This window comes from Calliopsis andreniformis, chromosome 12 (assembly GCF_051401765.1).
Source record: "Calliopsis andreniformis isolate RMS-2024a chromosome 12, iyCalAndr_principal, whole genome shotgun sequence".
NCBI classification, from domain to species: domain Eukaryota; kingdom Metazoa; phylum Arthropoda; class Insecta; order Hymenoptera; family Andrenidae; genus Calliopsis; species Calliopsis andreniformis.
The window spans coordinates 4,839,196-4,857,130 of NC_135073.1; the positions used below are offsets into that span (position 1 = coordinate 4,839,196).

Here is a 17,935-nt window from a genome sequence, read left to right on the forward strand (position 1 = left end):
CCTTGCTTCTGTAGTCTAGTTATGCGGGACTGTTCTATACGCTTATCGTTTTAACACTCGTAATGCTACCTATACATGCGTGAAATTTTTAATATTATTATGAATGATATTAATTTACATGTTTATGGACGATACTATAAATCATTAAAAGCTTTCCAAGTAGTGCTTCGGTGATTGATCTTTGAGAAAAAGGAATATAGCATATGTAATCAAGAATGATGATAAATCGTATTCTGAATGAGTTATTTAGGAACATCAATTTTTAATCTTCTTTAGAAATATTTTTTCCACCAAAACCGCGTAAATTAAATAATACTTTAATGAAGATTTGATAAAAAAAGATTAGTAAATGATTTGATTAGTTGTGTCTGTAAAAAGAGCACGCATAATTTCCAAAATTAGGAGAAGCATTGAAAGCCAGTTTACAAAATGTTGCTTAGTATAGGTGTTATCAAAGGTAAGGAACAATTCAAAGGTAAACAAGTAACCATCTAAATAAATTATATTATAGATCAGTAAAATGTATGCGCATTAGCAGAAAGGCCATTGTTTTAACTCTATCTGCGATAAAGTAAGTACGTACTGGAAACTGTTAAATCCGATACCAAGTTTTGTATATTTTGGATACAATCCCATAATTTTGACGAAATCGCAGAAGAATTATAATGGGTCTACTGGAAACGTACCACTATTACACAGTGGAAATTGCTGGTGAGTAATGAAATTTCATCCACTGTTTTTTCCCACATAAACGAATTGTGTGTTAGAATACTATGTTCTCACCAACAATACTTGTTAGTATTAGTATTTTACAAGTTGTCGAACTTGATTCTGTACTTGTGAAGAGAAATCTAGTGGTTTCGCAATTTCAATTCACATTGACATTAACTATTTTACTGTCCAGAGTAGAGATAGAAATATAAAAGTAAACGTGTCGTTCAATATACTATCTTGATATTGATTGATATGATCTTGTGATAAGCATATTTTAAAAATGTGTTCAACAAAGAAATCCACTTACAAGTCCTAAATGTCTCAATTTTTGGATCTGTTGTGTTGCAATAAAAACTAATTCATTTGAAATATTTTACAGACAAAAGAACGAATGATTGGTTTCTGGTGGGTTCTCCTGTAGCTATTATTCTCATATCGTTGGGGTATTTATACTTCGTGCAACGTTGCGGACCTAGGTATATGAAGGATAAACCGCCATACTCTTTCAAAATGTTCATTCGGTTTTATGATATCTGTCAAATAGTGGCAAACGCCTTATTAGTGTACCACATATTAGATGCTGGATGGTACGAGGATTATTTTTTCTATTGCGTTCCTCCCGATTACTCTACAAATCCAAAACCGTACAAGGTATTTGCGAAAAAAATTTCACTGATATTTACCATCACCTCAGACATGATAATGAAGTTGTATCATGTACTAAGTGTTACAAAAAAAATGAGTGTTATTCTTGGAAAACAAGTTCTGGTCACATAAATAATAAATAAGATTCCTGTTTCTACATATGAGGTGTTGCGGGTAGTAAGAGCAAATTCAAACATGTCCGAATTTCGAGAAAAATACTTTTTATTTATTTTCTATAAGGGGAAGGCAAATGAAAAGTATTTTCGAAAGTGTTGTATTCGCCCTTACTATCCACAACGCTTCACATGTATATCTCCTGTTCAGGGCTGGTAAGGTTGTAATTGGAAAAAATTTGGATCCATATAATTACAGTAGATAGAACTTCCTAATTTCACACACAGTTTCAGACGTAGCCTATTACTGGCTAAACTAATCCTAACTACTAACTGAATCGATGTATCCCTTATACACGGAAAATTACTACTATGTCAAAATGTGTTTAGGGTACAATCTTACCAGCTCTGCACAATACTTCGAAAAACATACAATGGATATGACTTAAGTGTAAGATACAAGGTATGACATTTTGCGCTAAAAGTGTCAACTAATTGCTCAGTTCTTGGCTGAAATTCCTTAGAATCTCTTTGACCGTTTTGTTTCCGCGTGATGCTTAAACATAAATTTCAGACACTTTTCAGGATTTCTCCGAAACTATTTCGAATTCGATATGTGAATGATGTCCCTTGTTAGTAGACAATAATGGGTTCAAAACTTTTGGATAAGTGGGAGTGTGATCATTGCACTTCACAGGAGTTACATTAAAACAAGAAAATACTTCACATAATATAAAAAATCTAGTCTTTCATAAAATGCAAAATAGTATAAACTAAAGAAATAAGTGTTTCTATATTATTACATTCTTTTTATACTAGAACATATATACAAAAAATGTTCCAAATTTTTATCATTTTGTATGCATTCTCGGCCAATATATCAGAGAGCGCAAAGTAATCCACGTATAACTGAAGAATAAACTCTTATTGGACATTATGTGCATATGAATCATGTTTATTGCCTTTGTATCTAGAACTTAACTTCTAAAATGTCCCAAACCTGGAATACTTTTTATATTTACTCATTAAAAGTCCATGCTTCGATATTAGTAACGGTCTTATACAGCACATGGGGTATTCTTTTGTTAATGATTTAGTTATTTCTTATTAACAAAAAATTTATTTATCAGCAATTGAGAATAAAGAGAGCAGTGGTCTGAGGGTATACAGACAAATGTGCAAGGAGAATAGTAATCTGAGTTTGCAACGAAAAAATGCAACATGCGTTACGTGGGAGATGATACTTATCAAATAAAATTCAAATTCAGTGACAAATCGTACTGAGAAACGTTTGATGAAGATTAATAAAAATAATTAAATTTTATGTATTAGAAAGTGTGTAAATGCAAAATCTATTTGTGGCGTTATGTCAGTAAACTAACGAACAGTTTTGTTGCAGATAGCTACAATTATGTGGTACGTGATGCTCCTGAAGCTTATCGATCTTAGTGAGACGTTTATGTTTGTGCTTCGAAAGAAATATCGACAAATAACATTCTTGCATTTGTATCATCACGTCATGACATTCGTCATAGCATGGCTGAATACAAAATACTGGTCCAATGGACCATCGCTAACAGTTGTAATTGTTAACTGTAGCATACATGTTATAATGTATACTTATTATTTATTGGCATCCTTTGGTCCACAAATACAGCCATATTTACAACCGTTGAAACCAATAATTACCTTTGCGCAAATGGTAAGTAAAATAACTGATAAATATTAAACATCATTCACTTAAACGAAATACAATGGCATCATTTGGAGCTGTTCCAAAATTGTTGAATGTGTCAATTTCTAATATAAGAGAGAACATTAGCAGTGGCAATCAAAGAAAAATTGGTTTTGAAAATTAATAAATATAACAGAGCTGAGGAAAATTCAAAGTGTATAATAATTGTTTAATCTTATTTGTGTGACTTGCAACTGAGATATCACACTTCTGAGAAGGAACACGAGTTGAAAATATGTAAAAACTTCGAAAGAGTGAAAAAACAAGGCTTTCTTCGCCGAAAGCATAAACAAATTATAGTATTATAAAACGCTAGTTGCTTCAAATTTACTCCGTAATGTACTTTCCAAATTTAAATGAAAAATAAATGGCATATGTATAGTCCGAGATTTGAACCAAATGAAAATTGAGAATTTGTTCTTTGTAATATGTTTTTTATTTAGGAGTTTCCGTGTAGAGTATATGACAGGTATTTAAAATACTACGTAAATTAGCAATTAGTATCTTATAAAATATCTTGTTCACGACATTCTTTGTTAACTAAATAAATTAAAACTATTATTTTTTAATTTTAGTGTGATCGCCACTATATATGTACTCGATTAATCAAAAAGACACATTTATTTTTTATGTTTTATTAAAAAATTCTACAGAATTTTCCAATCAATCTAATAGAAGAGAATCTCTTAATAGTTAACAGAGGTCAGATCGAATCATCACACAATGTATACTATTTTCACTTCTCACCGGCATGTCTAAACTTAAAAAATTCAAATTTAAATTCAAATAATTGACTTTTTAATTATGTTTTCTTCTTTCTCAAACAGGTACAATTCGTGGTGCTGACATTGTACTCACTACAGTCTGTTCTTCCTTACTGTTTCAATTACGAAATACAAGGTTCTGTCATAGCAGCACATTTAAGCATAAATTTCGTTTTATTTTACAATTTTTATAGAAAAAGTTATACATCAAACAAAAATAAGAACAAATAGACATGTAAGATATCTTTTATATTTATTTTAATGAAAGTATAAGTCTGTAGTAAAACAAAACTGTTACTGTTTTGCTGAAGGAGAGTGAATTAAGGGACCTTTTATTTTTCATGTAAGAATGTGTGTAAGATATAAGTCCATAATATAAAGCTACAATGTCTTCACTGAAATAAAAACGAGGAATGTCTTAACGTCTCTTGTTACTACAAGTTTCAAGTTTCAGTTGGTTCACACTGAAACACGAAGAAATCTGGAGAAATATTCAACCACAAACGACAACTTTTTCAAGATACATAGAACAGAAACAGAAAGTTCTCGCTCTTGCTACAGGGAAGACATATGTATATAGCTTAAGGGAGATAAGAAATAAACGTAACACGGGACGAATACATCAAATGTTATAAAACAAATACCAATCGACCAACAGTCGTCTGCTTCCGTCTTTATTAAAGACCCTTCATTTACTTTCATCCCTGAAGATAAGTACAGGGACAAAAGCCTCGAATGACATGCTTTGAAGAAAAGTTTATATAAAAAAACTGACATAATATTTTCTTAGTTTTTTTATTTCATTATGTTATCTAATAATGTAAGATGCTGTCATGTACGAATATTTTTAAAAGTTCTAAAAAACAGAAGTTACAGAGTCTAAAACGCATATTGTTATATTTGTCGCTATACTCTCCTACAATTGGTATTCAAGATTTTAGACGTCAATACGTGGAAAGTAAGATACGTGGTACCTGTTTTGTTGTATTTCAATTATTATATATTAACTGGCAAATCTTTAAACAACTTACTTTCACTTCCGAAAATCGCGGTATTCAAACGTCAGCGGCAGAGTTACTCACGCATAGAATATTTGCAAAGATATTTGTTAGAATGTTACTTACTTTCGTTACTTCAATTGAAACTCATTACCAACAACAGCCTAATCTACTTCAAACACCACGACGATGAAATTAAGGCAGTTTGCAAAAGTTTAATTATAAGGAATTCATGTAATAAAACAATTTTATTTCTTCTGCAATTCATATTTTACCATCATTAAGTTCGCAACTGTGATCTACCCACTTTAAATTGAAAACCCTTCAAGACTATAAACTCATTTATATTTCTGTGGCAGATATGCTGTCATTCTGTAGGTCCAATAATTTATCATCACTGTCAAAGAAACTTATTTTTCTGAAAATTTACTTTTACCAACTTGAGAGGTTTTTCTTAGATTTAGAATATGCGTTTTTCTTACAATATGCACGTACAAAGTTTAAATAAGATATTGATTATAATTAACAGATGTCCAGTCGGGTTTTTTTTATTGTTCGAAGCTTCAGTTTAATAATTTATATGCCTCTGTATTTTCGATTATTCGTATTAAACTCCGTGTATGTAAAGAATGAATTGCAGATAGAAAGATAATGTCCGAAATAAAAGGTCTACATATCTATTGTCATAGTTATTGTTCTATGAGTATTAGTTTGTTGTATCATAATAAAGGGTTGCAATGAACTAAGAGATATACTTTAGAAATAATTTTGAATTATCCTGTAAAGTATAAAATTTTGTTAGCGCCACATAGTTTTAGAATTATAACCGAATACTAAGTTTTACTTAAAACACTTTTCAATTTAATAAATATTAGTTTTAAAGACAATAACTTCTAACGACACAATAAAATTAAAATATAAAGTAAAATGTTTTAATCACGCTTCAGGGTATATAACTTATTTGAAATCGAACAAAATTTAAATCGAAATTAATTTATCGAACGATCCGCTTTATCTGTAAGTAGTAGGCAACAAGTATAAGAAGCAAATATTAAATAAAACTAGGCAGTATGTGCACGTCAAGAGATGTAAGAAATATCGATTTAAAAAGATTACTTTTTCTAGTTTTCGAACATTGCTTCAGTTTTGCACAAATCATATAGTAGTTTATAAAGTATTTAATTATTTCGTTTGGTATTCTATTCAAATTTTTTAAAGCTCAAAAATACATTTTTTATATATTTCTCGAAGATGAACATACTCTAGTATCATTTACGGACGTCAGTATATGAGTCCGCCTTTCGAGGGTTAAAGCAGATTTAAATTTGCATTTGCACTGTCATGTCCTTATTAAAATACGTAACTCAATAATGTGGTATTTTGTCAATGAGTACATATTGTCTAGTCTTACTCTAATTTCGAATCTTCTTTTAAACATAATTAAGAGTTAAGACGCTACTATTGTTTTATTGCAATAATTAAATATGGTACAATAAAACCTAAACTTCTCCCTTAATTATGCAAGCTAAAATATTGAAAGAGCATAATTTATAACTTCTATATCTGCATTACAAAGCTGCTCGCGGAAGTTCATTCATGGGACTCACGTTCCAAGACTTCTACATCGCTTGCTCGAGTAATTAAGGTTGATAACTTGTAATAATTACGTTTCCCCACGGCGTACTTATCATTCGAATTTTCAATCTGACTGTCCCACGATATCGTGTCATAAATCACGGCAGTGTACTAGATTACATGCATCAGCGGGGCGTTAATTAACGCACCTGCATTCACGAATGTTCATGCTTATCGTTAATTCTACTAATACTTTCTGACGAACATTAACCAGTGATAAATGTGATGATTACTTCCTGAAGTGACTCTATGATGATTACTTTGCCACTTACCAAATGTGAAAAGCAAAAAATAAGCATGGATATCTGCTACATATAACCAATAATTCTATATGTAGATTTAAAAAAAAATTATAAAATACATCTTGGCCCGAGCAACGATCGATTAAGAACAATAGAAAAATATGGACTTTGAGATAATTCTTATCTTTATAACTATTCTTCTGAATTGTGTTTCAGTATCAATTCATAAATTTTTAATGATCTACGTGGTCTATTTCTATGTTTCAATTATACTATTTTTAATCTATTGTTTCAAGGAAAAAGAAATTTACTTTCTTTAAAACTATGGATAGCAATAAGTAGAAGGAATGCTTTTTAAAGTGTTATTTCCTAAAATTTATAGAAAAGTAGTAAAGTTGTAAAATATCCTTTACTTTAGTTTAGTTAAAAGATTTCGAACACTGTAAAATTATTGATACAAAATAATGGACAAACATATAGTGTACATGTAAAACTTTAACTTTCAGTTTTTATTTCATTTCAACCGTTATGTTGAATAAATAAATAGTTTTCAGTATTAAGCCTAGGAAGCCCAAAAGAAAAGAGTCTTCACAAATTTTTAAATAGCTTTTTATAATTCCTGGTAAAGTACTTTGTGTACAGTATTGCCTCGATAATTAACTCTCTCAATTGTGTTTTTATAAATATAAATGTATTTAATATACAATACTTCTTAACTTTTTCGGTTCACATCATACCATTAGGCGGGATATATGTCGTATTTTATTGAATTCTTAGATGTGTAACGCTGTTATTTTTGTTACTTTCGCTATTATTATTGTATACTAAAGGATTGCTAACCTGTACATGTATAAAATGAAATTAAAAAATTATTGCCTCGGTAGAAGTTCACCACTTGTAATTAATTACATACAAGAGGAACATTTAGGAACAAGAAACTCGTTTCTAAAATAAGGTTACGCCTTAGCAGCTTAAGTTCACTTTCCCGAAGTCGAGGATAAGGTGAATTAATAGAATAGTTCCAAGAGAACTTGATTATCCATCGAACTTATATTGAGACAACACTCTAGTAGGTAAACTTATAATCATTTGTTTTGAATAAAAAACTAATTACACTTAACGTAAAAATTTTAATTTTTAGAATTATAACTGATTTTAAACCTCCAAAAACATATCCCGTGTCTCCTAGTGTTAAATTGCTCTCTAAAATAATTTCTCGTGAAATTCCTAATTCTACAAAGTCAAAAAGAAATGATTTATATAGTTATTACAATTGAAACATTTCTCAAAAATACAAACAATTAATACATATTCCATTTAAAAAATAGAGAAAGCCACTTTTTCTCCTCTCTAAAAGCATCAGGAACAGTGTTATAAGAAAGTATGATATAACGAGTATCTATATAAAAAAAAACGAAATTTTATGTCAGTTTCATTCAATAGTCCTTGAGAAAACCGTTTGTAACGTTTCAGTTTGTACACTCTGGACGTCTCTTCAATTGTATACATTGCGCTTGACATTATGGTTAACCCCAAACCCAATTCCCACAACTGTTCCAAACACTCTACTCGTAACGTTTGATCCTGTGACAAGTGGTCGCCGTAACGTGTTCCGTCTTATTATATTCAGATGCTTTTACGATCGCGGCAACGATGCTCTGTCCAATGAAGATCCTTCCGCACTCTTCTACCTCTCTCGATCGCAAATCCAATCACTTGAGTCACGGCTAAAAAGCTCTCGACGCTTTGCCCCGGAAGCCGTGTGATCGACAGATTATAGAGAGTCGTCCTGTGGTCGAGTGGCATTCAACACACTGTGCCTTCGGTGTCAATGAGTTTCGATAGTGGGAAAATCCCAGAGATCGAGTGAACCGGTCTGTGACAGGCCACAGACCGAAATAGCGAGTGTCGGGAACTCTGTTTTCGACAAAGCCTGTTCTTGACAAAGACCGTTTGTCATGCATAGAGATAATCCATCGTTTTCGGTTTACGCAACGAGCGAAATGGAACTATTATCCCTTTCAATACAGATAATTCAATGATAATTACATTGACACATAATTACATTCGTTGGACCCGTTACACAGCGAATAGCTTCCTGTTTGCTAAACAGGAAAATTGATCGAAGTAAAGATCAAAAATAAAAGAAACATTGGACTAGCGTTCAGGAGTTCGGTAGGTTAAATTGTATAGGGGTTTAAAGGTTCACACTCTACTTACAAGTTTCAGGAGGTCGAAAGTTCATGTATTCTTGTTAGGTACTAGTTTCGTTCAGTTCTCTTTTGTACAAGAAACCCTCGATTTTTCTCTTCAGTACAACCCTAGGGGGCTATCAATTGAAGTTAAGATGTAAAGATAAAGTTATATTGGAGAAAGGAAAAAAAAGAATGTTAACCTTTAATCTGTATGTCAAAATACGCATCCAAATGACGTTTTTGTAAATTGTCTTGTAGATTGTAGGTTCTCAATATCCTAATTAGAGTCTTGGAGTCTCCTTAACTATAAACGTGTAAGCTATAGTTACTCTCACTTAGACGTACAAAAATGATAATTTTAAGAATAGTAAAGGGGCTTCGTTCTTATCATAAATCCTGTTTTTGTTGTTGGTTTTAACACTTAGTATGCAACGAATGAAATTTCAAATTTTGCCAACGTTTTTTTTTAAAAACTCTTTAAAAGGTAAAGTTGCCTCCTACAATCATAGAGAATCAACAACTGTTTTACATTCTTCGTAATTTCAATTTTCTGTTTTTACTTCATTTCAATTTTTAATTACTAAGTATCAGTTACCTATTTCATGAAAGTTTTATTTCGAATTATTAGCATTGACCACTAATCGCAATTGTGTTAATTTGTTTAACTTAATTTTGACCCACAAGAAGTATTAGGTATTTCACTTATGCGCTTTCCAATTTTTATATTTAAACAATTATTACATAGTCTGAGTTTCCTCACGTTTCAGTACTTCTTATTTGTAAAACGTTTTCCGATATTTTCTGTTTATACGACAGGAAAACTCGTTTACGTTTCCATTGGGCCTCATAATTGAACGCGTTGGTGTATGCTGGTCACGAATTGCGAATGGAGAAACGTGCAGAATTAATTAGCACATTAGTTCGTGCCAATGCATTTCTCTGAAGTCTATTATGCAGCTAATGTTACTGACAATATTTTTTACACGTTGAGCTCATATTTGCCTGGAAATTTCTAGAGTATTTATATTTTTTAATGTATGCCAATTTTGTAATATTTTATACAAACTGTGGAAGGGTTTCTAACGTTTTATAGGATTGAAAAAGAAATATAAAAATAGTCATTTTTTATGCCTGGTAGCATCTCAAAAAATTTGTTCATCAAATTCAAGTCTTGACTGCTTCAATATCACTGTAAAATGCAACCTTATGCTCCCTAGCGGAAATCATAAATTGTAAAAAGAATTCTATCCCTCTATTTCGTTCCATTTTATCAGCTCGTTATATTTTTCACGGTTTGCAAACACTCTTATTGTATATCGACAAAATGATATCAAATTTACTAACGAACTGCAATAAGTTCGACACATTTGTCAGACACCTCGAGAATCCTTCTAGCTAGAGAGTACCACATCGAAAACCGTACTATCTCCAATAAAGAGTATTGTCCTTTCCTTCAGGAGCACATTCAATCGGGAGAAGATAAAACCGACGAACTGTTTCTCTCCGGAGATAGCCCCTTTCGCGTTTCCATTGTCACCAGTAAATAAATCCTCGAAAAGTCCAGAGGCAGCTTCCGTCCTCCGTTCGAGTCAATCGGTGATCCTATCAGAGACGTTTTCCTGACCTCCAGAATTAATCTTTCGGTCTTGCTCGACTGAGATCGGAGAACTCGGACACGTTGGTGCCACGTGCACGCGTTTCCTTTTTACTCCATTCCCCCTTTCCACGGTAACTTTATTGCCTTAGCTTGGCTGACCTGAACAGACTGGGAGTCGACAGTGCGACTGAGTCCACGAATAACATATGCCACTATGTTTAACAAGAATGTTAGGGGTTAGAAGTGCAAAGAAACGGCGTTATCGAAGACATTGATGATGGAGAGGCTAATAGATCACATTATACTTTTAAAGGATACGTGTATACAATTACTCGTTAACAAAATTATGAAAAGTACATAAGTGAGATAACGTTCATTCACAGGATGACTAATTTGAAGTTTCGCATGTAAGTATCTTCGAAACTATAGCTCGTTTCAAAAAATATTTTAAACGAGACGTCTACCTAGAGAAAATTTGTGACCATCAAGATGTCTTCCCGGAAACAAGGTAAGTTTTATTTAAAATATTTATTGAAACGAGCTATAGTAAAGAAGGAATTACTTGCGAAACTTCAAATGGGTCACATTGTATATTTTTAATTTTATTTAGCATTAACTGAGAAAAAAGTAACGTTTATAAAGAATAACATATGCATAAGAGATAATCGTTCGAATTAATTTGAAGCTCCCGTAGGTTTAGTGTAAAAGAGATTCAATGTGTTCAAAAACAGCTTTCCATAATTTGTCTTTTTCTTTGTCTGTGAAGATTCCACGTGAATTTATAACAGAGGGGCAATTGTGGTTCAGGAAATGAGGAAACATTTCAAGAGGAAATAAAAAATAGTAACAGAGTTGTTTTGCGTAAGTATAGCTGGTAACGAAATAAAACTCAGAATTATAATGAAATACATCCATATCTTAAATGTTATTTATAAATACTCCAAATTCAACAAGGCAGTATGAAAATTGCTGGTGGTAGCTTAACAGTAGAGGCTTATAGCAGAAGGCTGAGTACCATTGAACATTATATTGCTGTTAAGATTAATATTTTAATAGGATTAGGTAATTAAATATCAGTCTGCCTGTATTACTTAACACTGAGTCAGAGATTCAACAGAGCACAAAATTCCCTGTATATGTATGTAATGAAGACACGAACCCCTTGCGGAGATGAACCCCTCTGAGGCTAACTAGATAGTTGTACGAATAATAAGCAGGAACAGTGTAATGACAAAATTTACTAAACAGGCGTTTGTGAAAATTAAGTGGAGTCCAGAAACATTATCCTTAAAACAATATGTGGTGGCGTTGTTTGGATTAATGAGGAGTACATTCACAATAATACATTTTAAATTGCAGCCTTGCTAGAATCTTTAACTACAGATACCCAGCCTTTAAACATGGAGAGTACAATTAATTTATAATATTATTTAGTATTTATAAAATTACTTTGGTCTGAATTGTTATATACAAATAATAGCTAATAGGTATTCTAAATTTTGATTAGAAAATATTGCATAAATTAGTAAAAATAATTAGTGATAGGAGAATAAGAAATACCTGCGGTTATAAGACAAAATTGCAAAAGTAACATTTCTGAAAAATTTGAGCTTTTGCTTTAACTGAAGTTTCCATGAAAAATTTGTATTTTTAACAAAAGAAAATTGGATTCGAGGAACTTTTGTTTTAAAACAGAAACTACAATGAAAATACAACTCCAGAATACAGAGTTGAAGTTCATAACTTCCAACGTCTTTTTCACGAAAATGAAACTCTGCGAGTTGCGTCGATTTACTTTACAACCGTAGATATATCGCACGGAATTTGCCAGACATCGTATCAGTACTTAAGGTTTAAACCTTAACATATACCTACGATGGCAGCTTACTGTCATCAGTTTAGCCATTATTTCAAGGATGCCTGTCTCTCGAAAAAATGGAGCCATTATTAAAAGGTTTCAGATAGGTGATGGATCACCCGATATTAATACCACTTAACCCTCAAAATAATAGTTTGCTGAAGATATGGACGCAGAACAAGCAAGACGTAATGTCTTTCAGTAAGAGGATTCTGAAGAATCTTGTACAATATTTCCCTCCTTAAAGCAAAAAGTGACACATAGTTATTTCTTATTAGAAGCTTGCACTTGATTCAATTAAATAAACGACCCCAATTTTTGATTTTTCATTTCTGTCTACGAAAGCGTTCAATACTTGTTTATCGCTTTTGACCCGTCCTCCTTTGTCCATAAAATTCTACTGAAAACCGAATTCAGAGGCACGCACTGGCCATAAATCCGCTGCTCCTCCAGCAGAATTTCCCAGCAGGTTTGCTAGTCAACCTGAGCGGAGGGCGTTACGTGGGAACTATCCGATCCAAGCGATTTGATCGCGGCAAATGACGAACTTGGTTTATAGAATCCGGGGCTGACCCTCGCTGAAATAGCCGCGCGATGACCACGGTGAAAATCGAATCGATGTTGCCGCTTTGTGACCAGTTTAACAGACCGGAAGTAGACCTCCGTTGCCATGACATTTGATAATTTCTGTTGCAACGCGTTATCTCATCCGGTGTTGAGAATTTATTGCTGTTTTAGAATAGACTGGATGCGAAGATTTAAAATAAAAAACATATTGAAATGATTTTAGAATGGTTCCCTTACAGAAATATGAAATAGTAAGATGCTTTAAAGATTGTTCTGTTGTTTTGGAAATTAAAAAGCTGATGTGATATCTTGGAGCTTCATATCTGCTTAAAATTTGAAATTCAAATTTTATCCCAACATGTGTGCATTACAGTAGATATTTGGACGTTGAACTGGTTGGGTCACGAGCTAAGAAACATTCATAGTCTGACCACTTGTTCGATCGTCACCTGTCAAATTAATTTCAGGTTGACTAGTTCAATTTAATCGTAATGTATGAATCAATTTAAAGAGAATTAAAGGTTTAATTTAATAGTAAATTCGATTCAAATACACGAATTATGTGAATGATTAATTCTAACGTTTAAGTTTGTTTTGAAATTAGTTCGACTGCTGGAACCTTGATTTGATTGTTGAAATTTGGATATTTAATTCAAAACAAATGTATGAATCTCGTTAGATCAATTTTATTTGAATGTAAGAACTTCTAAATTGATTGATTATTCGAATGACCCAATATATTTGTTTGTATCTTGTTTGTAACTATATGAACAGCCTGCGAAACTCATGAATGACATTGGTTATGAGGCAAAACGAGATGCTACGAAGTAGGAAAGATTCATGTGACTAACTCCCTCCAACCCTCGCACCTTTTTCGTAACCCTCATAGAGGATATGTGTTTCTGAATGAGAGAGGAGGTTTGGGCGTTTCTAAATTCTATTGGCTGATTTCTTCTCGAAGAAATAAGGAACCTCCTCTCGGTTAATGAACTGGTAGAGGAGGAAATCTTATCCTTAGGAAAATGTAAGCAACTTGCTTAAAGCGACAGTGGACCGTGTCAAAAATTAATATGTTCTCGTTCTAAATATTCGTTTAGGTTAGAGCCTAAACTTTGGCTGTAGCCTGCAGTCCCTCAAATGTCTAGAGTCAAGACTCTAGATTCTAGATGCACCGATAGTTTATGGAGGGGAACATACTGTCCTCAACGAACGTCCCTTTTTTATTCTTTGAACAAGAAAGTCTTCAAAGACCTTTGAAAATTAGTATCTTTTAGTATAGGCAAGTAGAAAATTTTGAATTGAAATGTTTAAAAGTGCTAAAAGGAAATCTGCTTCTTTTTGGCAAGAATTATAGTATCATTGGACGAAACACCACTGACTCTTTCTACTGCAGAGTAGTGGGTTCCTCTCACTCGCTTTTAATTTTCAGTAGATAAATCAATCGCCAGTCAGAATGCTTCATTATATCCCATCAACTTCTCAAGCATCAAAGAAAGAAATTTCACTACATGCGTACATTTCATTTTATTCTTTCGACTTATTATTTCATATGAAATTCCCATGAAGTGACTTGTAAGGTGAATATTTCATGCGGTATCTCTCCCTCTGGGGTCCTGACATAGAATGTGTAATTTCTTAGGGATTTGTACCTTAATGTTTTAAAGATTCACAATTTGTGCTCTTCACCTCTGATCCATTTTCACTTTAGAAAATAAATTCTTTCACCAAATGAAAGGGTATATAAGTTCCAACCCTGTCACTTCAAAGAGACGTGTTCACGAGCCAAGATAACAGACAGCTCTCATTCGACAAATCGAAGGAAAAATTGGTCGTGAGTGATGGGCAGACAATCAAATGAGTAAGTGGAATGGTTGGACAAGCAGATAAAGTGATCGATGTGCGAACTAATGAACTGACCCAACGGTGCTGACGGGTTGTTAAAAATAGAAGCTTTTTTCTAGAAGAATAGAAATTAGTTTTTCAATGGAAATAAAAAATTGTTTTTTCCATGAAAATTCTAAATTCAGGTTTTGAGGAAAGTTGATATTTGTTACAGTTTAACTATACTCATATTAAAATACTAACATAATAAGAAAGGACTTAAATTTTTCATTCTTCGTTCAAACTTATCCTCAAATAATTCAAAAATGTGATTATGTAGTGAATATTAAGCAGCTTATGATGGAAGATTACTGTCTATTAAAAATTTTTGTCTTTTGAACATTAACTGTAGAACGCAAGATTCTATTCTTGTCTTATCATTATTTAAAACTTTCCTTGGAACATCTTCCAAGATCTTCCACATCGTTGATGTTTCCATTTTCTTCGGGGTAATTTTCGCCTGACTCTCATTACGAGAAACATCGCTCTTTACACTATGTAGTCACGGAAGTTCTCTATCAAAGTTTCCAATGCCTTGTTATCAGTTTTGAAACTTTAATCGAAGGAATGAAGACGACACGAATATGTAATAGTGCATAAATCCACGTCACGATCAATCACGTAGAATATTAGGTATGTGATAATTGAGAACCGAATTTTAATATAAAAAACATCAAATACTATTTGGTATCACGATTAACGCTCTTTCTGTACATATACCCATTTTTCAAATATAATTTCCTAAAAGATTTCTTTGAATATTGAGTTGATAAATTGAAGAGTGAATATAAAAAGGGGCATCACATGTAAGTGTGATTTCTTTAAAACATTGCAATTGTCTAAATATAATGGTATATAATAAATATTGTACAATTATTATGTACCACTAAATACGACATACACATATAAAAAATAAATTACTGATATAGTTTTTTACAAACATTTTGGTAATTAAAATGATTTCCTTCAAATTTTCATTTTTGATGGATATGTATGTGTAATCTCCTTTTATGCTCAATTTTTAATTATTCTTGTAGAAAATTTACGTTCTATGTATTGTATTATATTGTATTCTAAAAGAAAAATTATATTCAAATTTTATTTATTTTAAATTAGTATTTGATTGTTTAAATTCTTCAGTTCGAAAAATATTTAAGAAATTTGATTGCTTACATTCTTCAGTTGAGAAAATACTTAAGAAAATAACAATATTATATTGAACTACCTTTGGCAGAAAATATTAAGAAGAATAAAAAATATCACAAAATGACAAAAAGGCAGCCTCGTTTTTTGGAATATTCTAAATAAACAGGATGCATATCGTAAGATTTGTGATTTGTCACTCACACGATCAATATTTTGACGCACGAGTTCGTTATGATCATATATTTGTTTTCGTTGTTTGTAATTGGGAAAACAAAAAAAAACATGTGATCACAATAAAATCGTGCGCTAAAATTTCGCTCACTACATCAGGCCTTAAAGTGACAAGATTTTATGTAGGTACTTATGGACCTCTAGAATGCACGTTTGATTCTACTCAAACAGTAAGTAGTTGTCTGAGCGTAAAATCACATGAAAAATTAGTTTCCTATTAGTTACAGAGTTAATCTCATTATTGATCTCTTTTGGAACCGCTGCAGCAGTTTTCTACCGAGAAAAATATTGTAAGCTGAGATGGATACGATGTCGCGCGATGTCCTGAAGCTAGGAGAGCTTCAAATACTCGTACATGTTTCTCAGTGAAGGAAATAAACAAGTTTACTCAGACGAAAGAAAAGCTCGATGGAAAAGCCAAGGGAACAAACACGTTGTCCAACGACAAAGTTGTCGTGACAGCTGTGCCCTTTTCTTGGACAACAGCGACTGAACGCGCCAACAATCTGTCAACTTTCTTAAATTTCATGTTATTTCAATTTTCTTGTAATTCAAACTTATTTCTCGACGATGTTCCTGACGTTGCATAGTCTATCTTTGATGTACAATGTGAGGACAGTTCATTATACGTATTAAACCAAACTAACTTGTCAGTGTTTACTCTACAGAGAGACATATGATTAGCCTTGTTGCATGTGAGTGAAGGTATGAGAGTGAAATAGGACTGAGGTGGAACGAAATATGGATATACAATTTGTGATATTGTTAATGACTTATAGTAGTGAATAAAAGTTTTCTTTCTACGAGGGTATTCAGTTTATCAAAGCATGACATTGTTTCAATTATTATTTTTGTTACTTTCATAAGCTGTTTTTCATGTAATTATGAAATTTTACTGTAATTTCGCTCAAAGTCACTCCAAATTACAATTAAATTTTATATGATGGTCTTCTAACAGATTATAGAAAAAGTGAAAAATATTTTTAAAAAAACTAGCTACTCGAAGAATTTTAACTGTTTCCATACATGATTTCTATTTCAAAAGGAAATATGAAATATCAAGTTTAATCTTAAGAGTATAAAATAGTAAAAAAGTTGAAATCTAAAATTAAAACTAATAGAAATTGAAAAATACAAAATTCATAAAATATACTGTAAGGATCCAAAAATTAAAACTTCAGTGCGCTTAAGGTAGTTCAGAAATTATTCTAACAGAAACTTGTTTTCGCGGGTTTAATCTGAAGGATTAAAGGCAAGTACTTCTTGCTACTGAATAACGATATGTTTTAAGTTTTGATGTTTTCTTTGTACTCCATTTTAAATTCATGTGCTCAGTTACCAAGAAGTTTCAGCTAATTCAATTCCTTATGTTAATACCATATTTTTATATTTCGAAATATTATCTGAGCAATAAAATTCAATCATTAAGATTACTTGATTACTGTGTTTGATATTTGAATAGTGGTTGTCATAATACAAAAATAAGTTAATATATTCGTGAAGTGAAGGGGTGTAAAATAAATTCTCATCGTAAATAAGAATTTTTCTAACATTCCTTCCCTCATTTGCAATTCACAGCGAAGGGAACCAAAACTTTAGAAAATTTTGATAATA

The 17,935-nt window shown here is 32.1% G+C and overlaps 2 protein-coding genes across 3 annotated transcripts in view; one reads left to right on the forward strand and one right to left on the reverse strand.

Moving 5' to 3' along the window:
* LOC143185917 (very long chain fatty acid elongase 1-like) overlaps positions 1–5,785 on the forward strand; it is a 35,121-nt gene extending 29,336 nt beyond the window's left edge. Inside the window, exons 5-9 of the mRNA XM_076389246.1 lie at positions 512–571; positions 656–711; positions 1,094–1,365; positions 2,872–3,174; positions 4,035–5,785. Coding sequence (XP_076245361.1) covers positions 512–571; positions 656–711; positions 1,094–1,365; positions 2,872–3,174; positions 4,035–4,202 — 859 coding nt within the window. The 3' untranslated portion in view covers positions 4,203–5,785. The remainder of the gene's footprint in view (positions 1–511; positions 572–655; positions 712–1,093; positions 1,366–2,871; positions 3,175–4,034) is intronic.
* Positions 1–17,935, reverse strand: part of Mmp2 (Matrix metalloproteinase 2) — a 244,653-nt gene that overhangs the window by 68,676 nt on the left and 158,042 nt on the right. The gene's annotated exons all lie outside the window — the stretch shown is intronic.